Raw genomic sequence first — 25,683 nt, 5'->3', positions numbered from 1 at the left:
TGAGTGGGTGGGTGGCTGAATGAGTGGGTGGGTGGGTAGATGAGTGAGTGGGTGGGTGGCTGAGTGAGTGAGTCGGTGGATGGCTTAGTGAGTGGCTGGGTGGCTGAGTGAGTGGGTGGTTAAGTGAGTGGGTGGGTGGCTGAGTGAGTGAGTGGGTGGCTGAGTGAATGGGTGGGTGGATGAGTGAGTGGGTGGGTGGCTGAGTGAGTGGGTGGGTAGCTGAGTGAGTGGGTGGGTGACTGAGTGAGTGAGTGGGTGGATGGCTTAGTGAGTGGCTAGGTGGCTGAGTGAGTGGGTGGTTAAGTGAGTGGGTGGGTGGCTGAATGAGTGAGTGGGTGGCTGAGTGAGTGGGTGGCTGGCTGAATGAGTGGGTGGGTGGATGAGTGAGTGGGTGGGTGGCTGAGTGAGTGGGTGGGTGGCTGAGTGAGTGGGTGGATGGCTTAGTGAGTGGCTGAGTGAGTGGGTGGTTAAATGAGTGGGTGGGTGGCTGAATGAGTGAGTGGGTGGCTGAGTGAGTGGGTGGCTGGCTGAATGAGTGGGTGGGTGGATGAGTGAGTGGGTGGGTGGCTGAGTGAGTGGGTGGGTGGCTGAGTGAGTGGGTGGGTGGCTGAGTGAGTGGGTGGGTGGCTGAGTGAGTGGGTGGGTGGCTGAGTGAGTGGGTGGCTAAGTGAGTGGGCCATTAAATTAAGAAGTTACGTGGGTGAGTTAGTGAGTGAGTGAACTGGTGGGCTGGTGAGTGAGTTGCCTTAAAGTGAACTGGCACGAGCGCCGTTGTGATGTCTCCGCCACTGAGTGTATTTATTTGTTTGCATGTTTGTGAAGAGCGGTGGTGGAGCGGTTAGCGCGCTGCGCTACGAACCTGGCGACCCGGGTTCGATTCCTGCTCACGGCCAACACCAGTGACGATTATCTGAACCGGTCCTGGGCCTCCCCGAGGTCGACTCTGCCTCAAATGAATACCTGGTGCGGTGTGTAATCATCGCCACTTGGCTGACAAAGGCGGCCGGGCGTGGTGCTGGCCATCCACCCCCTCGTGTGCCGTTCCGGCCTTCATAGGTACTCGCTAACAGCACTTGCCCCAACAGTCTGCTAAGGCTACACGGGGGATATTTGTCTTTGTTGAGTTTAAGTACGTGCTGTCTGCGGATACGTCCATGCTGGCCTGCCTACGACCCGTCCTGACTACACGGGGGGCCTTTGTCTTTGCCTTCGCGTCTGTGCGAGTGTGCCTCTGCGTGCGTGGGTGTCCACCCCTCGTGTGCCCGGGGCGGGGGCAGTGTGTGTGTGGGTGTGTGTGTGTGGGTGTGTGTGTGTGGGTGTGTGTGTGGGTGGGTGTGTGTGTGTGGGTGGGTATGTGTGTGTGGGTGTGTGTGTGTGTGTGGGTGTGTGTGTGTGTGTGGGTGTGTGTGTGTGTGGGTGTGTGTGGGTGGGGGTGGGTGGGGTGTATCGCCTCGTCTATCTGGGTCTGCTCTGGGGTCTTCGGCGTCCTTGCGCCTCCGCAGGATCACACCTGCGCATCTCGGAACTCGCCTCACCGTGCGACGCCGCGATTGCGAGTAAGGACTTCGTGACGGCTCACCAACCAGCTCACCCGCTCACTCACTCACTCACCCCTCACACACTCACCCCTCACACACTCACCCACTCACTCACTCACCCACTCAATCACTCACCCCTCACACACTCACCCACTCACTCACTCACTCACCCACTCACTCACTCACTCACCCCTCACACACTCACTCACCCACTCACTCACTCACTCCTCACTCACCCCTCACACACTCACCCACTCACTCACCAACTCACTCGCCCACTCACTCACCCACTCACTCACTCACTCACCCACCCCTCACACACTCACTCATCCACTCACCCCTCACTCACGCACTCACTCACCCACCCCTCACACACTCACTCACCCCTCACACACTCACTCACCAACTCACTCACCCACCCCTCACACACTTACTCACCCCTCACACACTCACTCACCCACCCACTCACTCACCAACTCACTCACCCACCCACTCACCCACCCACTCACTCACCCACTCACTCACTCACCCCTCACACACTCACTCACCCACCCACTCACTCACCAACTCACTCACCCACTCACTCACCAACTCACCCACTCACCCCTCACTCACCCACTCACTCACCCACCCACTCACTCATCCACTCACCCCTCACTCACCCACTCACTCACACACTCACTCACCCCTCACACACTCACACACTCACTCACTCACTCACCCACTCACTCACCAACTCACTCACCCACCCACTCACTCACCCACTCACTCACTCACCCACTCACTCACTCATTCACCCAACCCTCACTCACTCACTCACCCACTCACTCACCCCTCAGTCACCCACTCACTCACTAATCCAGTCAGCAATTCGCTCACCAACTCGCCAGCTCACTCACTCAACCACCCACCCGCTCACTCAGCCACCCTCCGCATCGCGGACCCAGACACCAACTCATTTAGCCACCCACACACAAACACCCAGTCACTCACCCACTCACTCACCCCACACACACTCACTCACCCACTCACTCACCCCCTCACTTACCCACTCACTCACTCACTCAACCCACACACACTCACTCACCCACTCACTCACCCCACACACACTCACTCACCCAATCACTCACACACTCACTCACTCACCCACTCACTCACCCCCTCACTCACTCACCCACTCACTCACTCACTCACCCACTCACTCACGCACTCACTCACCCACTCACTCACTCACTCACTCACTCACCCACTCACTCACTCACTCACTCACCCACTCATTCACTCACCCAAACACCCACCGACCCACCAACCCACCCACCCACCCACTTACCCACCCACCCACCTATTCACCCACTCACCCACTCACTCACTCACCCACGCACTCACTCACCCACTCACTCACTCATTCACCCACTCGCTCACTCACCCACCCACCCACTCACTCACCCACCCACCCACTCACTCACTCACTCACCCACTCACTCACTCACCCACCCACCCACCCACTCACCCACCCACCCACTCACTCACTCACCCACTCACTCACTCACCCACCCACCCACCCACTCACTCACTCACTCACCCACCCACCCACTCACCCACCCACCCACTCACTCACTCACCCACTCACTCACTCACTCACCCACTCACTCACTCACCAACCCACCTATTCACCCACCCATTCACTCACCCACTCGCGTGCAATCGCGGCACGTGTGCCCCGACTCACGTGGAGGCGTCCACCCCCCGGGTGGATCCTCATCCTCGCCTCCTCCTCCTCCTCCAGCAGGACACTCCATGTCGGGCCACCTCGGCAACCATCTCCGTGCCCCGACGCAGGGGGCCGCGGAGGACAGGGGGCCACAAGGAGCCGCGAGGCGCGCCTGGCTCTCCCGCTACTTCAGGTGAGACCCCCCCCCCCTCGGGCCCCCCCCCTCGGGCCCCCCCCCCTCGGGCCCCCCCCCCTCGGGCCCCCTAGGCACCCACGGGTCGAGCGGGCGAGCCTCGCGACCCTCCCGGGCCTCCACGACCCCTCGGGACCCCCTCGGAACCCAGGACCCCGTGATCCCTCAAGGACCCCGAGACCCCCCCCCCCCCCCCCGGGTTAGACCGACCCGGCAGAGGGCGAGACAGAAGCACGACCACTCCCCTCGCCATCGCCTGCGCCCCCACCTCCTCCATACCCCCCTCGCCCCCCCCCACTATCCCCTCCAGCCCCCCAATCTGACTACCCCCTCCACGTCTCACCACTCCCTGCTCCCCCCCCCCCATACCAACACTCGCCTGCCTGCCCCCCCCCCCACCCCTTAACCCACTTCTGCCCACCTGCCCCCAATCCTACACTCTCACCCCCCCCCACTCATCCTCCCACACTCATGCCCCCCCCCCCACTCATGCCCCCCCCCACTTATGTCCCCCCCCACTCATTCCCCCCATCTCCTGCCCCCCCCAACATGCCCCCCCTCAAGCCCCCCCCCCCCACTCATGCCTCCCCCTCATTCATGCCCCCCCCCCCACTCATGCCCCCCCACCTCATGCCCCCCCACACTGATGCTCCCTTCCCCACTCATCCCTCCCCCTCGCGTCATACCCCCCCTCCATCTCCTGCTCCCCCCCTCATGCCCCCCTCATGCCGCCCCCCTCATGCCCCCCCCTCATGCCCCCCCCCATCTCCTGCCCCCCCCCCCCCAAGGTGTTCCCGCGCGCGGGCACGCGCCACGCTGCTGCGCCGCGTGCCCGCGCTGCGGTGGGTGCCGCGGTACCGCGCGCGCGAGCTCCTCCCGGGAGACGTCGTCTCCGGCATCAGCACGGGGGTCATGGCCGTGCCGCAGGGTACACACAGATACACACACACACACATACACACACTGATACATACACACACAGACACATACACACACTGATACATACACACAAATACACACGCACAGATACACATACACACTGATACATATGTAGTAGAGTTACCCACTCGATATTCACAAACTCGGAGAGCAAATCGTTAACAAGGTTTTCCCGCTCAAACTAACGGTCAGGGTCTCACAAGCTGTGAGAGCTGACCGTAAACAAGGTTTTCCCGCTTGACCAAACGGTCAGGGTCAGATAGGGTGAATTGGGATCGAAAAGCAGATTGGGAACGACCAATCACAGGGTTCCACAAGGTGGTCGGGGATTGGACAACCCGGCCACGAACAAGTATAAAGCCAGAGCACTCAGAGCTCTCGGGGAGTTGGACTACACGAAGACCCAAGACGGCGGAAGAAGCCTAGGACCCTGGACCAAGCCCTCCAGCCCTTATCAGGGCTAGGGTTCAGAGTAACCAGTGGTCGGGAGACATCTCCCTAGGTCCAGTCAGAGGACACTGAAAGAGCGGGATATTAAGTAGCCTGTAGGGTACGGGGGCTTGTACGTTCTGAGTGTAACGGGTGAGGGGACCGTATACCCCTCAGTGCATAGGGACTGGGTTAATAAGACGAATAAAAGTGTGTGCTACAAAAGACGTTGAAGAGTCCGTCTGTACAACACTACACATACACACACTGATACATACACACAAATACACACGCACAGATACACATACACACTGATACACATATACACATACACACAGATACATACCCGCACAGATACATTCACACAGATACACAACAACAACCGCTATTCGCTACTAAGTGGCGGTGACGTCACCACGACGCTTGTGCCAGGCCATGTGCACCTTGAGGCCACGTGAAGTGTCGAACGCCCGCTGGCAGGAGGTCACGGGGCAGACCCAGGTGCCACGGGTCGACTGACCGAGATGACCGAGATGACTGGCTGATGCACCACCTGTGCCCCCTACTGTACCAACTTGCTGTGCTTTAGCCACCCGGCGCTCCGCTCGTTGTTGTGAGCGTCGCTCCTCCGCCCTCCGTTGTTGTTGGAGGGCGACTGCCTCCAACTGCCCAGTAGCGTCCTTCACGAGCCTCCTCCACTGAGGCCGATCTTGACACCGCTGGTACCAGTCATCGGCAAGTCCACTCAGCTCCACGTCCTCCTGTACCACATCACTCCATCTCTTCTCTAGCCCGTGCCGCGCCCGTTTAGCCCCCTCGATCCGGCCGAACAAAAGCTGTTCAGGCATGCGGTGGCTGGGCATGCGGGCTACATGACCCAGCCAACGCAGCCTTTCCTGCCGGAGGAGCTCACTGATGGGACTTTGCCCAGATCTTTCAAGGACTTGTGAGCTCCTCACACAATCCAGCCTGGTTAAACCCAGGATGGATCGTAGGCAGGCCAGCCTAAATGTTTCCAACCGGCGAAGATGCTCCACTAGGGGGGTCCACGTTTCGCAAGCGTAGAGAAGGGAGGGAATGACCGTGGCCGAGAAGACCTGAAGCTTCGTGCGGAGCGACAGACCAGGTAGCTTCCACACAGCATTACGCAACCGATGAAAAGATATTGCCGCTCGACTGATTCGGAGTGAGACCTCTGCTGATAAACTGGAGCCGGTCATAAGCACACTGCCCAGGTATGGGAAACTCTACACTCTCTCCACAACTGCCCCATCACCAATTGGGAGTTGTGGGGGTGGAGTGTCCGATGGTACAAAATACCCAGGCAGGTGCTTAGTTTTGGTGGGGCTGATGGTAAGGCCCCACCTCTTAGTGGCACGCTCCAGTCTCAGCAGCAGCGTCTCCAACTCCTCTTCTGAATGAGCAGCTATTACCAAATCATAACGTGGTTGACCAATAGGGAGCCATCCCTTGATCGCACCCGGGCGTCGATCAGCCTCCCATTATATCTGTACCAAATGGAAATTCCCCCGGTACAGCTACTGAAGGCTTCACGAACTACGCAGTCGAAATAGATGTTAAATAATGTGGGAGTCAGAGGACATCCCTGTCGCACCCCAAGGTGTACAGGGAAAGGCTCCGACTCCCGGCCACGTAGTTTTCCCCGGGCCCGCTCACCATCATGAAGGTCCTTAATGATCGTGAGCAGAGGGTCAGGGACTCCGAAAGCACGAAGAACAACCCAGAGCCCAGTCCTACTGATGGTATCATAGGCCTTGACCAGGTCAATAAAGCAGAGATGTAGGTCTTTTTTCGGAGATTGGATCACCGTTTTTTTCCCTAATGATGGCAATAGGTGTGGCGCTGCAGGTTACTTTTTTGATGGAGTTAAAAAGAGATTTATGATGGCGGGCCACTGAGGCAGACTCCATCTCCTCAGCAACCCACGACCTCCACCCATCCTTGCAGCGCCTCACGGCTCTCCGAACCTCCGAGCGAAGGCTGCAGTAAGCTTCCTCATTCTCTGACGTGGGATGCTGTAGACGATTAAAGTGGGCCTGTCGCTTTTTCTCAACCATCCTGAACACCTCCTCTGTCAGCTAGGGTCTCTGGGGAGGTCTGGACCACATACCCAAAGCAGCCATTGCAGCTGCATGAGTCACAGTCCTAAACCTCGCCAATTTACCCTCAACATCAGGAGGAGTGGGGGACGATGCCAACCCCAGCTGCAAGCGATGATGAAATTCTCGCTTGCAATTTCCATCAGCTTGCTGAGACCAGGCCACCTTAGGTTGGAATGGGGTCCTGGGTGTACACCCACCAACGGAGTGGAAGAATGGCAGGCGCATCTTACAGATGACAAGTCGATGGTCAGAGGGAAGATCAGCTCCACGGTAGGTCCTGGTGTCAAGGACATGGTCTCGCATTCGCTGGTCCGTCCCTACGTAGTCCAGCAGATGTTCTTGCTTAGACCTGGCATGCACCCATGATGTTGCGTGGATGCGCCAATGCCGGAACAGCGTGTTGGTAATTACAATCCCATGGGCTGCACACAAATCTAGCAGCCTCCTACCGTTATTATTGAGCTGATCTGGCCCAGGCCTTCCAATTACTCCAGACCAGGTGCCAGCATCATGACCCAACTCGGGCATTGGAATCACCCAACAAGATGACTCTATCCCGAAGGGCCACTTTAACCAGCACCTGTGACAGGAGGTCATAGAAGGCATCTGACTCATCGGCCTTGCCTGCATCCCTCCACGGATGTTCGTCTTCGGTGGAGGCATAAATAACCACGACCACCACTCCTCGCCTCCGGTTGATGGGCAGGCGAGCCCAAATTCAGAAGAAGAGCCACACCCTGTTGTTTGTCAGTCTCCTGCCCCGAGTAGAGGACTTTCCACCCCTCATGGTGGCAGGAGTCAGAGCCGGTCCACCAGACCTCCTGAATGCCACAGAGATCCAGGCAGGACCGGTTCAGCTCCCGATAGAGGAGTAGCAGCCTCTCCTCCGCAGTGTGCGTTCGAACATTCCACGTGGCCATCCGAAGTGGCTTTTCGCTGTTTCTGGAGGAGCCCCGAGGGTAAAGATTCAATCTCCTGGCTCCGCCAAATGGGGTTTGGCCAGTAGACGTCATAGACGCCTGTCCCCCCGGGGCCTCCGGCACAAGCTTATTAGTTAAATATTTCATTCGTGGTTTAGTGGTAATTTATTGAAGGTGGAGGGGTTACCAGCCCCTCGCACCAGTCCAGAGCCCCCATTTAGCCACTGTGGTGGTCAGAGACGCCATGAAAGGAGAGGCCAATCGGAATTGGCCCTCCCCCCACGGCACTGCCCGCGACAGCGTTGCCCGTCCGGCACCGCGAGGAGGTAGGGGGTTGTTTTTGCCAGACCTGTCTGCACACACCTGTACACACACACAGGAATGGCGTACGCGCTGCTGGCCGCGCTGCCGCCCGTGCTGGGCCTCTACTCCTCCTTCTACCCTCCACTCGTCTACTTCTTCTTCGGCACCTCCAGGCACATCTCGGTCGGTGCGTACCTCCACGTCTCACCCCGTGTCTCCCTGTGTCTCACCCCGTGTCTCCACGTCTCACCCCGTGTCTCCACGTCTCATTCCGTGTCTCACCCCGTACCTCCACGTCTCACCCCGTGTCTCCCTGTGTCTCACCCCGTGTCTCCACGTCTCACCCCGTGTCTCCACGTCTCACCCCGTGTCTCACCCCGTACCTCCACGTCTCACCCCGTGTCTCCCTGTGTCTCACCCCGTGTCTCCACGTCTCACCCCGTGTCTCCACGTCTCACCCCGTGTCTCACCCCGTACCTCCACGTCTCACCCCGTGTCTCCACGTCTCACCCCGTGTCTCACCCCGTGTCTCCACATCTCGCCCCGTGTCTCCACGTCACACCCCGTGTCTCCACGTCTCACCCCGTGTCTCACCCCGTATCTCAGTGTCTCCCCCCGTGTCTCCACGCCTCACCCCGTGTCTCCACGTCTCACCCCGTGTCTCCACACCTCACCCCGTGTCTCCACGCCTCACCCCGTGTCTCCACGTCTCACCCCGTGTCTCCACACCTCACCCCGTGTCTCCACGTCTCCCCCCCCCCCGTGTCTCCCCGTGTCTCACCCCGTGTCTCACCCCGTGTCTCCACGTCTCACCCCGTGTCTCACCCCGTGTCTCCACGCCTCACCCCGTGTCTCCACGTCACACCCCGTGTCTCACCCCGTGTCTCCACGTCTCACCCCGTGTCTTCACGTCTCACCCCGTGTCTCACCCCGTGTCTCACCCCGTGTCTCCCTGTCTCACCCCGTGTCTCCCTGTCTCACCCCGTGTCTCCACGTCTCACCCCGTGTCTCCACGTCTCACCCCGTGTCTCACCCCGTGTCTCACCCCGTGTCCCCCTGTCTCACCCCGTGTCTCCCTGTATCACCCCGTGTCTCCCTATCTCACCCCGTGTATCCCTGTCTCACCCCGTGTCTCCCTGTCTCACCCCGTGTCTCCCTGTCTCACCCCGTGTCTCACCCCGTGTCTCCCTGTCTCACCCCGTGTCTCCACGTTTCACCCCGTGTCTCACCCCGTGTCTCCACATCTCACCCCGTATCTCCACATCTCACCCTGTATCTCTGTATCTCATGCCTCCCTGTGTCTCCCCGTGTCCCCCGCATCTCCCTGTCTCCGTGTTCCCCGTGTCTCCGTGTCTCCATGCGTACCCGTGTCTCCCTCTCTCTTCACTCCGCGTGTCCCCGTGATCGCGTGTCTCTCTCCACGCCCCCGTGTCTCAGTGCGCCCGTGGTCCTGTCTCCGTGACACCCGTGTCTCCGTGACACCCGTGTCTCCGTGCCTCTGTGCCCCCAATGCCAAGTGTGTCTATACCCGTTCCCGCATATCCGCGTCTCCGTGTCCCTGTGTCTCCGTCTCCCCGTGTCCCTGTGTCTCCGTCTCCGTGTCCCTGTGTCTCTGTCTCCCCGTGTCCCGTGCCGCTCAACGAGGACCACCTGCACGGGGGTGGGTCAGGTGAGCAGTTGGTCACCTCACCTTGGTGGATCCCGACCCCGCTCACCTGAAGTTTTAGCCATGTTTGTTTGTTGTAGTACAGAGTTAGACTGATAACTTTAATTTACATTGTCTTATGGTTGTTATTGTTTGACTTGCATCCTACTGGGATTTTTGCATACAGCGTTGAAATGCGGTGTTTTTTCTGGAAGACTTTGCTGTTTTTTCCAGGATTTTTCTGTTGCGTGTAGTCACTTTCAGATGTTTCTTGTTCATGTTTTTGTTTTGTTGCGGTTGCACCCGAGTCAAGAGCCGCATGGCTCACAGGGTTACACCTAATACATGAAAGTGAAAACTGAAGTCCGTGTCTCCCTCACTCCAGGCCCGTTCGCCGTGGTCAGCATGATGGCCGGGGAGGTGACGGAGCGCCTCGCGCCCGACCACATGTTCACGGCGCCCAACTCGTCAGGCGCGCACGCCGACCCCGCGTCCAACACCACGGCCGGGAGCCTGGTGGACGAGGCGGCGAGGGACGCGGCGCGGGCACGCGTCGCCACCGCACTCGCTCTGCTCACGGGCGCCTTCCAGGCCCGTTCCACCGCCACCTGCTCCCTCTCACCCCCCCACCTACTCCCCCCCCCACCTACTCCCTCTCACCCCCCCACCTACTCCCCCCCCACCTACTCCCTCCCCCCCCTACCTTCTCCCCCCCCACCTACTCCCTCCCCCCCCACCTACTCCGTCTCACCCCCCCACCTACTCCCTCTCACCCCCCCCCCACCTACTCCCCCCCCCCCCCCACCTAAACTTCAAATGAAATCTGAGGTCCAAAAGTGGTTGATTAAAGTAGGCCATGGAGGGTGAAGTTTGTATTTTTTATCCAAAACGTCGTCGCGAGGTGATTCCAGAGATCAGGGGTCGCCGCACAGAAGGAATTAAACATCTCGCCACCGCGGTATAGCTGGTGAGGTGTTTAACAATGGTGGCGAGATGTTAAATACCTCGCCTGGTATACAAGAGGTCGTGGGTTCCACCCCCACCTTGACCCCTGCTGTATATTTAGAGTTTTCGGTGTCTCTCTCTCTCCCCGTGGATTTGTCTCCGGGTCGTCCGGTTTTTCCCTCCACATTTAGAATCAACATCACGCGTCTAGAGTGTTTGGCTGCTCTACATTTCCACGTGATGGGCCACTTGGTCGAGCTGTCATTCGTGATCAGGTCGCTTCTGAAGAAGAGCTACACAGCTATGCAGGGCCTTACCTGCGGGCGGGACAAAAACACAATTTAGTTTAATTTATAGTTTCAGTTCTCCCACGGTGCGGGTTACTTTGAGCAGGGATGTTCGAGGAGGTACTTCGAAGGACGAGGGAATATTCCTGGCGGATCGAATGCCGCATAAGGTATTTATGAGGCTCTCCAGAGTACAAGCGCAGCACCCCTGCAGTGTCCCCGTGTCTGTTTAGTTCACCGGTCGACCTTCCGCCAGAAAAAATGTCACTCGCATCGAAGTCCTCGTTGGGGTGCAGGTGAGGGGCTGTGTGCGCGTGTGAACGCTTCACGGGGGGGGGGGGGGGGGGTCTTTGGACGACACGTGTACGGAGAACGGGAGCGTAGCGGTCAGCGCGCCGCGCCGCGAACCCGGCCACCCGACTCCGATTCCCGCCCGCGGCTGCCAACACCGTCGACAATATCTGAACCGGCTTCGCCTAGGTCGACTCGGAATCGAATTAGTACTTGGGGCGATGAGTAAACATCGCCACTTTGGGAGACGGTCGTGGCCGGGCGTGGTGCTCACTAACAGGGTGCTGCGGTGGCTAGGAGATGTTAACTATCTCGCCTGGTATGCAGGAGGCCGTCGGTTCGATCCCTCACGTCTGTTGCTGTGTATTTGGAGTTTGCGTGTCCCTGTGGTCGCGTGTATTTTTCACCGGGTCCTCAGGGGTTTCCCTCCATGATATGTACACGTGACGATGACATTACGCCTACTTCATTGAGCTATCGTTTGTATTGGCCAGGTCGCATCTAAAAACAACAGCTACATATCTTTCGATTTAAAGCTTTCGTGATATGTAAATTCCTTTGTCAAGGTGCTCTCCTCCTCTAACCCCTGCTTACATATACGCTGCTAAGCTTGGTGGTGTTTATTCGGACGCTGTCTTTTTGACAGCCCTGTTATTCACCTGAGGACGGCTGTTTGCGTTGTGGCCGAAACGTGAGAATTTTATCTTATTATGTTTTATTATTTTATCATTTTATTATTTCCCTTCTACGTGACTTTACCGAAAGAACCAAGAAGATGAACAGCTACATAGCTCCGTGTGGGGGCCTTACCCGGTAAAACAAAACAACTTTAAATAGATTAGTTTTAGTTTAAAACAACGCCCCGTTGAGACTACACGGGGGGAGCCTTTGTCTTTGTGCGTCGCCGCTGGTACCGAGCGCTACCCCCCCGCTCCCCTCCCTCCTCCTCTGCTTGCCGCCCCCAGGTGGCGCTGGGGCTGCTCCGCTTCGGGGTGGTGGCCACCTACCTCTCGGAGCCGCTCGTGCGCGGCTTCAGCACCGCCGCCTCGGTCACGGTGCTCGTGTCGCAGCTCAAGCACCTGCTGGGACTCGCCCTGCCGCGGCGACACGACCAGGTGCTCGGCACCCTGCACGTACGTACGCGGGCACCCTGCGGCCGTGCGAGCACCCTGCCCCGTGGACCCTGCCCCGTGGCCGGGTGCACGGGGCAGGGTGCGTGGGTACGCACGTGGGCGCGCACGTGGGTGCGCGGGTAAGCGAGGGCTCTGCACGAGCACCCCGCGTGAGTCCCCTGCGATGAAGCGAGCGCCCTGCGCAAGGAGACGAGCCAACCCCGGCACGTAGAGACAAAGATCCCCCGTGTAGCCTCCACAGGCTATTGGGGCAAGTGTTGTTTACGAGCACCTATGCAGGCCGGCAAGGGGTGGGTGGCCAGCACTACGCCAGGCCGCCTTTGTCTCCCCAGTTGCGTTGCTCACACACCGCACCAAGTGCTCATTTGAGGCCGAGTCGACCTAGGGAAAGCCCATGACCGGTTTCAGATAATCTTCACCGATGTTGGCATCCCTGAGCTGGAATTGAACTCGGTTCGCCGCGTGCGCAGCGCGCTAACCGCTCTCCCACCGCTCCTCCACACGCGCCCCGACCACGACTCCGGTCCTGACCCCTTAACCCGTGACCCCCCCCCCCCACGTCTGTAGACGGCGCGTGACGTGTGCCGGGGCGTGCTGCAGTTGAACGTGGTCACGGCGCTGGTGAGCCTCCTGTCGCTCTGCTCCATGCTGCTGCTCAAGCGCGTGGTGCACTCGGTGCCGCGCCTGCGCCGCGTGCCCGTGCCCGCAGAGCTGCTGCTGGTAACGCTGCCCCCCCACCCCCCCCTGCCCCCTCCCTGCCCCTCCCCCGCCCCCCCTGCACCCCCTGCCCCGAGCTTCTCGCGACACGTGCTACTCTCTCTTTCTGAGTATCCTTTGGGGCCGTCCAATAAATGACGTCACGCACCTGGGGTGGGGGTTGGGGTCAGACATTTGTGACGATGTGTGACGAAGGGGGGAAGTTTGATAAATGTGACGTCACATCAAAATTCGTAACTGTAAATAAATATGAACACGTTCTACTTTATGAAATAGACTTTTTAATAAATGTTTCCCCTTCAACATCAGAGTGCAACGCCACATTAAATACGCACTACAATGACAATAGTTTAAAGCGATTTGAAGCATGTTTTATTTTCAAAATGAAATATGTTTGGGGGGGGGGGCAGAGTTTTGTGACGTCATATTTGAGGGGGGGGGTCTGACTTTTTGTGACGCCGTGTGACGAGCGGGGGGGGGTCAAAAATCTTGCAAAATCGCGTGACGTCATTTATGGACGGCCCCTTTATCAACATGCAAGGCGGTGTTCTTCACTTATTCCAGATTGGGGGGGGGGCACTTTCACCGATAAGACGTCATCAGTGCGAGGTGCCGCCACGCACTTGCCTCTAGTGTCTCGTCTGTTGTCCTGCCCCCGCACCTGCGATGAACACGGGTGGCTACGTACGGTGCAAAAGAAATTCAACATACGTACATAGACTCACACAGAGAACCATCGACTCACACAGATACCCATAGACTTATGGAGACCCATATAATTACACAGAGACCCATAGACTCACACGGAGACCCATAGACTCACACGGAGACACATAGACTCACACAGAGACACAGACTCACACAGAGACCTATAGACTCACACAGAGACCCATAGACTCACACAGATACCCATAGACTCACACAGAGACACATAGACTCACACAGAGACCCATCGACTCACACAGAGACACATAGACTCACACAGAGACACAGACTCACACAGAGACCCATAGACTCACACAGAGACCCATAGACTCACACAGAGACATAGACTCACACAGAGACCCATAGACTCACACAGAGACATTGGCTCACACAGAGACCCATATACTCACACAGAGACTCAGACTCACATAGAGACTTATAGACTCACACAGAGACCCATCGACTCACACAGAGACCCATATACTCACACAGAGACCCATAGACGCACACAGAGACCTATAGACTCACACAGAGACCCATCGACTCACACAGAGACACATAGACTCACACAGAGACACAGACTCACACAGAGAGACCCATATACTCACACAGAGAGCCATAGACTCACACAGAGACCCATATACTCACACAGAGACCCATAGACTCACACAGAGACACATAGACTCACACAGAGACCCATCGACTCACACAGAGACACATAGACTCACACAGAGAGACCCATAGACTCACACAGAGAGCCATAGACTCACACAGAGACCCATATACTCACACAGAGACTCATAGACTCACATAGAGACCCATAGACTCACACAGAGAGACCCATAGACTCACACAGAGAGCCATAGACTCACACAGAGACCCATAGACTCACACAGAGACCCATAGACTCACACAGAGACACATAGACTCACACAGAGACCCATCGACTCACACAGAGACACATAGACTCACACAGAGAGACCCATAGACTCACACAGAGAGCCATAGACTCACACAGAGACCCATATACTCACACAGAGACTCATAGACTCACATAGAGACCCATAGACTCACACAGAGAGACCCATAGACTCACACAGAGAGCCATAGACTCACACAGAGACCCATATACTCACACAGAGACTCATAGACTCACACAGAGACCCATAGACTCACACAGAGACCCATAGACTCACACAGAGACATTGACTCGCACAGAGACCCATATACTCACACAGAGACCCATAGACTCACACAGAGACCCATAGGCTCACACAGAGACCCGTAGTCTGTTGTCCTTCCCACGCACCTCCAATTAGCACGGTTTGCTACGTACGGTGCGAAAGAAGTTCACCATAGTGTGCATACGAGACCATTGGGAGTTTGACGGCAGCACGACGACTACGATGATGACGATGATGGGGATATAGGTGGGGGGGGGGATGTTTTGACATGCGGTGTTGTCGAGGGGCGGCATTGAAGGCCACCACCAGGGGCCGCTAGTGGCCTTTGGTGGCCATGCAATGAAGCAACAGTGAGCGTGAGCGATTCAGAGAGACCCCCCCTACCCCCCTATTCGTAAATAAATAAATAAACCCTCGCCGCCGCCGGTGGTGTTGGGGGGGGGGTCGAACAACGAGCAGCTCCTCGTGAGTTCGAGCAGCGAGATCGATTCTCAGCGGCGAGGAGCCATCGCAGGAGGGGGGAGGTGGGGGGCACAGATGTGGGAATTGTTGTTGTTGGGAACAACTCAACGTGGGGGGGGGGGGGGGTCGACTGGGAAACCGTTATAGGGGAAATTAATGGGATCGGTGGGAAGTCGTGGAAAGTTCGGGAAAGGCTGAGGGGGGGGGGTAATGAACATGAGGGGTGGGAAGGGGGGGGGTGACGCCTGAACGTAGCGATTCCCCGGTGGACGTCTGGTGACAAAGAGCTTCGAGGCTTATCGGATTCCTCCTCGTGCAGGCTCAGTGAAGATTGTGACGCGTGACGCGCCGTGGGGAGCACGTGGTGTCGCATCACGTGATGTCGCATCACGTGATCGAGTGCCTCGTGCTCCCATCGTCGCGCTCACCTCGCAACCCTCCTGTGCTCGGAGCACCAACACTCATCTGCTTCTTTGTATAGTAATACTACTAATATTACACTGCATTGTATTAACATGCGATAATGCATTATTGCGAGGTTTAAAATTTGTGATATATATTCTATACAATTTTAAAGAGATGTGCTGAGATTATTTAGATTATTTTGGTGCTATAAATCTCCAAATGATGGACCACTTTGTTGCGCTATAATTTGTGGCCAGGTCGCTTCTGAAGAAGAAGTTGCTGCTTCGTGAGCTTTGCCTGGTAGGATGGGGATGGTTTAGTTTCATTTGTATGTGTTTGGGTGATTTGTTTACCTTTCTTGTACTTGATGTCGTGTTTTTGTATTGTTGTTGTTGCAACGTTCTTACCCTGTGCCCCGACTGGACGTCGGTGCAAAAGAGCTTTACAGCTCATCGGATTCCTCCAGTATAATTCTAGATTTGAAGCTTTCGTGACTGCAAGGATTCATATTCTTAGGTTTTTTCGGTAAAGTCAGGTAGGTAAAAAATTAAAATTAATAAAAGCACCTTAGTCTCGGAAAAGACAATTTCATGTGGGCTCTCATGAAATTGTCTTTTCCGAGACTAAGGTGCTCTGCAAGCCTCCTGGCTACCATCAAAGGTTTGTACACGAGGCCATCCAAATATACAAACACAGACATAATTTCAACCGTGATGATGGGTACAAACTTAGTAATAATTGAAAAGATGGTATTAACCATGCAAAAAAGATTTAACTACACATATTTGGAGCATTCCTGGCAGCGATTTCAGCCGCACCACCTCTACATAACAATAGGCTCAGTCAACCATTCTACACAACAAAGACTCATTTCCTGGCAGCAATTTCAGCCGCATCATCTCTACATAACAGAAAGGCTCCGTCCCTTATACATGCACCTTTACATAATCCGCACCTAGTTTACACAACAAAGGCTCATTCCTAACAGCGTGCTTCAACCGCACCGAACCTCTCAAAAATAATATTCAGGGCCTACCTTGGCTCCTCCCACCCTCAACCAGTATATATACAAATACGGTTTTCTTGGAATTTCTCTTATTTGATACAGCTATCGTGCTGTGACTGTTCCACCTGAAGACGGAAGCTTGTGTTGCCTCCGAAACGTCGTGATTTTTATTTTATTTTTATTTTACTTTTATTAATTTAATTTTTTTACCTACGTGACTTTACCGAAAAAACCTAAGAATATCCTCCAGTATCGATACATATTCTGATTCTCATTAAAAGTACAAATTCTAAAGTGAGTTCACGGTGTCTCTCTCCCCGGGGTCGCGTGGATTTGTCTCCGGGTCCTCCGGCTTTTCCCCTCCACATGAGAAGCAACGTCACGCGTTTCGAGTGTTTGACTGCCGCTCTACATTTGCACACGATGATGAAAGCCAGAACATCGTTAAAGCTATCATTTGTGACGGCCAGGTCAGTTCTGAGCAGCTAAGTAGGGGCCTTACCTGGTACAATTAAATAATAGTTTCCTTGTAAATCGTTTTAACACAGTTTGCCGAGCACAGTAGGCACAACACGCCAAGTGACCTGTAACAAACAGCACCCCCGATTAGCACGGTTGACTACGTACGGTGCGAAAGAAGCCCAACATACACACACAACACCAACGATCTCAGTTGTAATGGATAGGGGTTGTGGCACGTGTCGTGGATAGAGCAAGGTGATGAGAGGTTGGCGATCGGAGACGATGATGATGATGACGACGATGCGAGGAGGCCATTCTGAAGTGGAGTAGTGCGAAGGATAGAAGCAGACAGAGACACAGAGACACAGAGAGACACAGAGAGAGATAGAGACACAGAGAGACACAGAGACAGACAGAGACACAGAGAGACACAGAGACAGAGAGAGACACAGAGAGACAGAGAGAGACAGAGACACAGACAGAGACACAGACAGAGACACAGACAGAGACATAGACAGAGACAGAGAGAGAGACACAGAGACAGAGAGAGACACAGAGAGACACAGAGATAGACAGAGACACAGAGACACGGAGAGACACAGAGACAGACAGAGACACAGAGAGACACAGAGCCAGACAGAGACACAGAGACAGACAGAGACACAGAGAGACACAAAGTCAGACAGAGACACAGAGACAGACAGAGACACAGAGAGACAGACAGAGAAACAGAGATACACAGAGACAGAGAGAGGCACAGAGACAGACAGAGACACAGACAAAGACACAGACAGAGACACAGAGACACAGAGAGAGACAGAGACAAAGAGAGAAAGAGACAGACAGAGACACAGAGACACAGAGAGAGACACAGAGAGACACAGAGACAGAGAGACAGACAGAAAGAGAGAGAGAGGGGGGGGGTACAGGGACTGGATCCCAGCCTTGCCTCAGCCACCGTCTCGCTGGCGGGCACCGGGGGCCGCGTTCAGAGAGATGCGTGGGCAGCACGGGCACGTGCTGCGTTCCCGCACGTGTGTGTCCGCGTGTGCCCGTGTGTCCAGGTGAACCCCATGTGTACCCGTGCATTTTCGCGTCTGCCCGTGTGTGCTTAGATCAGTTCAGTTAATTTATTAGGTAGAGCCCTGTGAGCCATTCGGCTCTTGACTCGGGTGCAACCGCAACGAACAAAAACATGAACAAGAAACATCTTAAAGTGACTACACGCAATAGAAAAATCCAGGAAAAAACAGCAACGTCTTCCAGAAAAAGCACCGTATATCAATGCTGTGTGCAAAAATCCCAGTGGGATGCAAGTCAAAAAATAACAACCATAAGACAATTTCGATTAAAGTTATCAGTCTAACTCTGTACTACAACAAACTTATATGGCTAAACCAAAACGTTTTCGAAATCACCAAAATGAAGCTATAAAAGCAAGGTAACAGTGATCATAGGAACTGTGAAATACCCGTGTAGTCGCGCGTGTGCCCTCGTGCGTCTGTGCGTCTTTGTTTCTGCATTTTAGCTGCCCATAACGAGAGAAGCGGCGGGCGTATAAAATGTAGCAAGTTGGCACAGTAGGGGGTACAGCTGGTGGTGCATCTGTAATGTAGTAACTCGGCGGGAGACGACTTCACGGGTAACACACTCTTTATTTTATCAAACTCGTTCACAGGTGACTAACACCTACTTTGTATCTCGGGTGACAAACACCCACTTAGTATCTCGGGTGACAAACACCCACTTAGTATCTCGGGTGACAAACACCCACTTAGCTACTTGGCGACTAACGCCCACTGAGCTACTCGGATGACCAACATCCACTTAGTATCTCGGGTGACAAACACCCACTTAGTTACTCGGCGACTAACGCCACTGAGCTACTCGGATGACCAACATCCACTTAGCTACTCGGCGACTAACGCCACTGAGCTACTCGGGACACTCCCTGCCCGGGGTATCCGTCTCGACTGTGGGTCCCCAGCCCGACCCACGGGGGCGTCGAACCCCGGGTCCCACAGCCTCGCCTCCGAGCCACACAGGGCCCCGGTCCCCACAAGGACGGCGGGACTAGGGGTCTCGGGGCACTAGGTCTTCAGCTCCGTCTTCGGGTCTTCAACTGGGTAACTCTCCCCGAGTGCTCTCGCGCGTCCCCCTTTATACCCCACCTGCGGACGTCGCTGCGAGCACCCACTTATTCGACCAATCGCTGGGCGCTGGCTACGATCCTCTTTTCCCACATCTCATCGTGCCTCACCACCCACACCGCGCCGCCCCGTCATCTGTCACTCCCGGCGCGCGCGTCCACACCACGCCCACAACGCGTGCCCAACCCCGCACCCCGCGCCGCCCCGTGATCCATCACTGTCACAGTCGGCGCACGTCAATACCACCACTACATCACCCCCTACCACATAGCTCGCAGCCGACCCGGCTGCTATAAAAATATACAAACAGCCCTGTGTGCCCCGTAACACAACACAACAACAAGAAGAACAACTAACGTAACAACACAACACGACGCGAACACTACCATCCGCAACCATCAACCAATGCCACCGCGACAATAGAACAATATATACAAACCGGCGAGTGACAATAGCAATGTGTATACAGAAAGGAAAATAAATGGAAATTTTTTTTTTTTTCTTTCGACTCGTGCAGTGTCCCCTTTTTTCCGAGCGTCCCTACAACGGGACATTACCCCGGCAGAGGGGAACACCGGGCGAGCTCGGTGTAGAGAAAAAAACGTCTTCATGAAAATTGTTGAGCCCTAGCCCGAGTCCGCCTTGCCGGTCCGTCGTACGGCACCAGACGCGGCTGAACGTCCGGTGGTGCCGGCGGTTCAGGAAGACATCGGCCAGGCATCGAGGACCCGTGCGTGCCCCGGGGTTCAGGCTCCCGACGGTCAGCAGCCGTCAAGCCCGAGGCACCGGGTTTTGTTGGGATGACTTGTGGCCCTGGTCGTCGTCCCGACGTGGTCCTGTGGCGCGCTGACGCGGGGCCCGGCACCCGGCTGCGACGTGACCCCGAAGGCCGCAGTTGTAGCAGACGACGGACGTCGTAGGTTTCGGTTGCTCCAGCTTGCGGGGTGAACGTGTGGGCGAACGACCTCCCGTTCTCCACTCCCCTGGACGCGATGCAGCGAGGGCCTGCTCCTGATCCGCAGCTGGCTGAGGTTCGGCGATCGTGGCGGCCAGTGCCGCGTTCCCCGCCCATTTGCAGACGACCCCCGGCTTGCGTTTGAGGACCTCGTACGCGTGAATGCTCGTGGCGATCGCCAGGGAGCAGATATCCATCTCGTCCGCCACGTTGATGGGGACCCCCAACTCGTGGGCCAACACCAGCAGCTGCTCCGTCACCATGGCGTCCTTCCCCTCCTTATCCATGCGGGGAAAAGCTGCGTCCGCCAAGGCGAGTAGTGCCGTGCGATAGGCGAGCGTCGTTTCTCCAGCCACCTTCCGCCGATCGTAGAACTGGTGGCGACACGTGGAGGGCGGCCCGAACACCTTCGCCATCAGGTGTAGTGCGGCCTGGAGCGTAGAGCGGGACGACCTTGCAGCAGATGTGAAGGCTGCAAGCGCGTCGTCGTCAAGCATCGCTGGCAACGCACGCAGGGCAGTGGTGTCGGACCACCCCGACATCTCCTGATGAGCGAGGAACCTTCGTTGGAAGGCTCCCCAGTCGCCCCCATCCGCCTTGAACGCCGACAGCGCGGGCAATCTTTGCTGGAGGACCCGATCGTCGTCGACGTCGGAGAGATTTTCCCGCGCTCCGCTGTAGTTGTGTAAAATGTCGGCTCGGTTGTCAGGCGCAAAATGGAGAGCTCCGGCGCGCGCTGATGACGTGGGCTGCGCTGAGCGGAGGTGTCCGGCCACGTGGCGACCGTCTTTCCCGCCAATCGGTGGCGGCCCCCCAAAAACGGCGGCAACTTCCAGACTTTTGGCGCGAAGCGCCTTTTGGCGGGATTCCTCCAACGTCGCTTCCTCCACCAACCCCGCAGCCGTTTTTCCGCTCGCCGGAACGGAGATGTCGGCCAAGACAGCGGCGGCGGCGAGTAGCAACTCCGCCAACCGGGAGTGCGCGTCCTGGAGGCTGGTGTCGGAGGCAAGCGGAGCGTCGGCCATCACCGCGAAGTGCTGCATCGGCGGCAACTCCTCGTCCTCTCCTCCCGAGGTTGGTGTCCCCGGTACGCCGTCGTCGTCCCGACCTCGCTCGTGGGTACGGGTAGTCTTCCTCGTGTCCATACTTCTTGAAGACAGGTTTACTTCTGACGCCAGTTGTAATGTAGTAACTCGGCGGGAGACGACTTCACGGGTAACACACTCTTTATTTTATCAAACTCGTTCACAGGTGACTATCACCTACTTTGTATCTCGGGTGACAAACACCCACTTAGTATCTCGGGTGACAAACACCCACTTAGTATCTCGGGTGACAAACACCCACTTAGCTACTTGGCGACTAACGCCCACTGAGCTACTCGGATGACCAACATCCACTTAGTATCTCGGGTGACAAACACCCACTTAGTTACTCGGCGACTAACGCCACTGAGCTACTCGGATGACCAACATCCACTTAGCTACTCGGCGACTAACGCCACTGAGCTACTCGGGACACTCCCTGCCCGGGGTATCCGTCTCGACTGTGGGTCCCCAGCCCGACCCACGGGGGCGTCGAACCCCGGGTCCCACAGCCTCGCCTCCGAGCCACACAGGGCCCCGGTCCCCACAAGGACGGCGGGACTAGGGGTCTCGGGGCACTAGGTCTTCAGCTCCGTCTTCGGGTCTTCAACTGGGTAACTCTCCCCGAGTGCTCTCGCGCGTCCCCCTTTATACCCCACCTGCGGACGTCGCTGCGAGCACCCACTTATTCGACCAATCGCTGGGCGCTGGCTACGATCCTCTTTTCCCACATCTCATCGTGCCTCACCACCCACGCCGCGCCGCCCCGTCATCTGTCACTCCCGGCGCGCGCGTCCACACCACGCCCACAACGCGTGCCCAACCCCGCACCCCGCGCCGCCCCGTGATCCATCACTGTCACAGTCGGCGCACGTCAATACCACCACTACACATCTACCAGTCATCTCAGTCAGCCAACGCATGGCACCTGCTGGGTCTGTCCTGTTGTATATGTCGGATTATGAAATTTTGATTAAAAAAAAAATTAATGAAAAAAAAATGCTTAAATCGCATAAAGGATGTTAATGTATGCAATTATATGCATACGTTATGATAATAACGGGGATAATCGTAGTAATTTATGCGAATGCTTGCGATTATGTTAATGTGTGCAGTTATGATAATTAGGCTTAGCTTCGTTATCCAGAGTTGTATCAATCGGGATAAAACGATTATCTTTGATTAAACATTTACTGATTATCTTAGTGCGTTTATGTTATGTTAGGTCTCCAAATTCATATCTCATCGCAGGATACAGTTCTTATGAATAAGACAGTTTTGCATGGACTTGGAAAGAAACACTCGAGATACTTCTGTGTTAACAATTTTTATTCTAAACTAACATATGACACTCTAATATGCAAAGGCCAGAATATACGTCAATAGATTCATTGGCGAGATTATGCAATTAACGAAACTGAAGGGCTAACACTCTTCTAACAACCGTAATTTCTACTTTCCCACCAGACATCTCAGTAGTTCCCCCATGTATCGAGCACAACCGGCGACTGGCAGAGTTTTAAAACAGGCATGCAACGATATTCATATGAAGGCAATACAAGCAACTTATTATACCCCAGAGGCGAAAGTATGCGTCAATAGATTCAGCGGCAAGTATACATTTTTTTTAACGAAATGTTTGAGACAAGGGTGGGTGGGTGCGTGTTTGTGAGAGAGCGTATCTGCTCTGCTTTAATTAATTCTTAGGCGAGACTCTATGACAAAGAAACAGGGTTGACACAATATTCTCTCTCTGTAAACGTGTCGATTCGTAATGAGGATTTCGAGAGTTTTAGTTTTCCTCGACGAATCTATTGGTCGCCTATGCGATGAGCGAAACGAAAATGAAAAGGCAGGGAAAATAACCTCACACTCTTATAACCGACGGACTCTTAATCACTCGATGGGCCATGATTCCTCACGGCCAGCTGATGGTTCATGTAATTGGTAATTAGTCTTCCGATAATTGACTAGGGTTGATACAATGGTATGGGTGGAATAGATAGTCTCTTAGGTAAGATCGGGACGTCGATGCGTGCGTGTGTGGGTCTATGAGTGGGGGGGTTGTGGATACGAACGACTTCAGAGAAGGTCCCTCTCGCTCGAGCGTGGCTGCGGTGAGCTGCTCGTTTTCCGACTCCTCCCTCGGCTGCGCTGAGCGGCGTCGGCACGATGTGGTCTTGGGAGTGACTCGATTGCTTGGCGCTTGATGGGTTTGGCGGCCCTCGGAGCTGGCGTCCGTACTGTGACTCTGACGGCGCGGCAGTGCTCGTTTGCTTGTGCGCGGGCAGGCTGGCACCTGAGCTCGGGCACAGGACGAAGTGGCGATGCTCGTTCACTCGTGCGCGGGCAGGCTGGCACCTCGGCTTGGTTACAGGACGAAGTGACGATGCTCGTTCACTGCTGGTATTGACGTTGGGTTGAAGTTGCTGGCTCGAGAAGGATAACTGAAATCTCCGTCAGTTTCACCCGCACCTCGGCTTGGTTCAGCCCGCCGCTACTCAGCGAACATCGTCATTCTGGATGACGGAAGAGCTACTTCGTTGGCGGCGACGAGATGAGATGGGGGGTGAGCCCCGGGTATACCCCCGGTGGTATACGTTGAAGGGATTTCGCCTCGGCTTATATCGGGAAAATCCACTTGGTTTTTTTTCGAGTTGTTCAAAGGCCGGAACCATATAACTTTTTTTGTTTATGTGTGTGGACACATCTGCGTCCGTGTGTGTCGTGTGTGTGTCCGTCCGTGTGTGTGTCCGTATGCGCGATTTATTGGAGGACTAAGGTTCTTTAAAGAGACAGCTGTCCGTAATAATTCTGGAAAGAGGGGTGGGGGTTTCCTCGCGAAACGGCGTTACATATGAGTCATCAAACTAAACCAAACTGACGATTCGCGTTTGCACCGAGATTGCATCATCATACTGGGTTTTTGGGTTTAGATTATGAATACTATTGGTCGCGAAAGCCTACGCGTTTAGCGAGTTCTATAATCCCTTCCCTCGCTCTGGGCGTTTATCCTTTGTTTCACACAGCTTTAAGTTGTTCGTTTGGTTTGGAAGTTAAAATGAGACTCACTTTGCTGCTTAGTATTATTGTGATTTGATTGTAAGTGATTCAAGGTATGTTGTAGCCGTGTTCACGGTATTTCCATCGTGGTTTGATTTTTTTATGGGGAGATGTTATTTGCTCGTGTGCGCAACTCTTGCTGTCCGTGCTGCGGGGAGACAAAGACGGCTGTGCTCCATCGTTGGAGCACACTGCGCGTGTGTTTTATTTTTTTATAGAGGCATCTGTTGATTTTCTTTCTCGAGCCGTTGCCCGCTTGCCATGAACTTTTATGAGGGCCATTTCCTTGCTTTGCTTGTGCATGCTCTGTGGCCGTCCCTCTCGGGAAGACAAAGACGGCTGTGAGCCCCCTTCCCCTGGAGTGTTGCATGTTGGTTAATTATGATATACTTCTCCGCCCTTAACTCTACTAGGAGATCCACTCTAATTTCGTACTTATTATTTGACTTAGCCTGTTATTATTTTATCTGATATCCCGGGGCTAGGGAATTTGTTTTTTTTGCTTAGGAGCGACCCTGACTGCCATAATTATTATTTGATGCTTCGGTCAGGCCGCGTAGAAATTATTAAAGGTAAATAATGTCAGTATTGAATTAACAAATGAGGATTCACGACCCTGGTGCAGACTGTAGTCTGGTTTCCAATTGGAGCGAGGGTAGATAATGTTTGCTTAATCTTCATGGCTAAGTTGGTAGCTTGTATAACTAATATGGCTCGAAAACCCGTCTGTGCTTTCTTGTTGCCAATTCTATTTTTTTAGCCGTTAAGAATATAATTATATGTGTCTCGTGGTGCCTGTTTCTTGTATTGTGAGGGGGCCTTTTGAAGTGTGGGTGTTGTCCTAACACCCTCTTGCGCTCCCCCCCTTTTTCCTCTTGTGTGAGATTCGGGGAGGTTTTATGACATTTGATGGCTGTCTCTTTCATGCTTTCTGGCCTTTCGAAGCGAGATGTGCACGCATCTGTTGTGGAAGTGGGGAAACGGGTTTTTCGCTCGTCTTTGTTTGCTTCCAAGTTTCCCCCGTGTCTATTA

At 55.1% G+C, this 25,683-nt stretch overlaps 1 protein-coding gene across 1 annotated transcript in view; it reads left to right on the top strand.

Moving 5' to 3' along the window:
• The first annotated feature begins 3,299 nt into the window (after positions 1-3,299).
• LOC144944415 (prestin-like) overlaps positions 3,300-25,683 on the top strand; it is a 36,739-nt gene continuing 14,355 nt past the window's right edge. Inside the window, exons 1-6 of the mRNA XM_078872555.1 lie at positions 3,300-3,442; positions 4,231-4,370; positions 8,233-8,343; positions 10,187-10,392; positions 12,290-12,457; positions 13,025-13,177. Of these exons, the coding sequence (XP_078728681.1) occupies positions 3,336-3,442; positions 4,231-4,370; positions 8,233-8,343; positions 10,187-10,392; positions 12,290-12,457; positions 13,025-13,177 (885 nt within the window). The 5' untranslated portion in view covers positions 3,300-3,335. The remainder of the gene's footprint in view (positions 3,443-4,230; positions 4,371-8,232; positions 8,344-10,186; positions 10,393-12,289; positions 12,458-13,024; positions 13,178-25,683) is intronic.

The sequence above is a fragment of the Lampetra fluviatilis genome, chromosome 34, assembly GCF_964198595.1.
Source record: "Lampetra fluviatilis chromosome 34, kcLamFluv1.1, whole genome shotgun sequence".
Classification (NCBI taxonomy): Eukaryota; Metazoa; Chordata; class Hyperoartia; order Petromyzontiformes; family Petromyzontidae; genus Lampetra; species Lampetra fluviatilis.
This window is presented reverse-complemented; position numbering and strand designations above follow the sequence as displayed.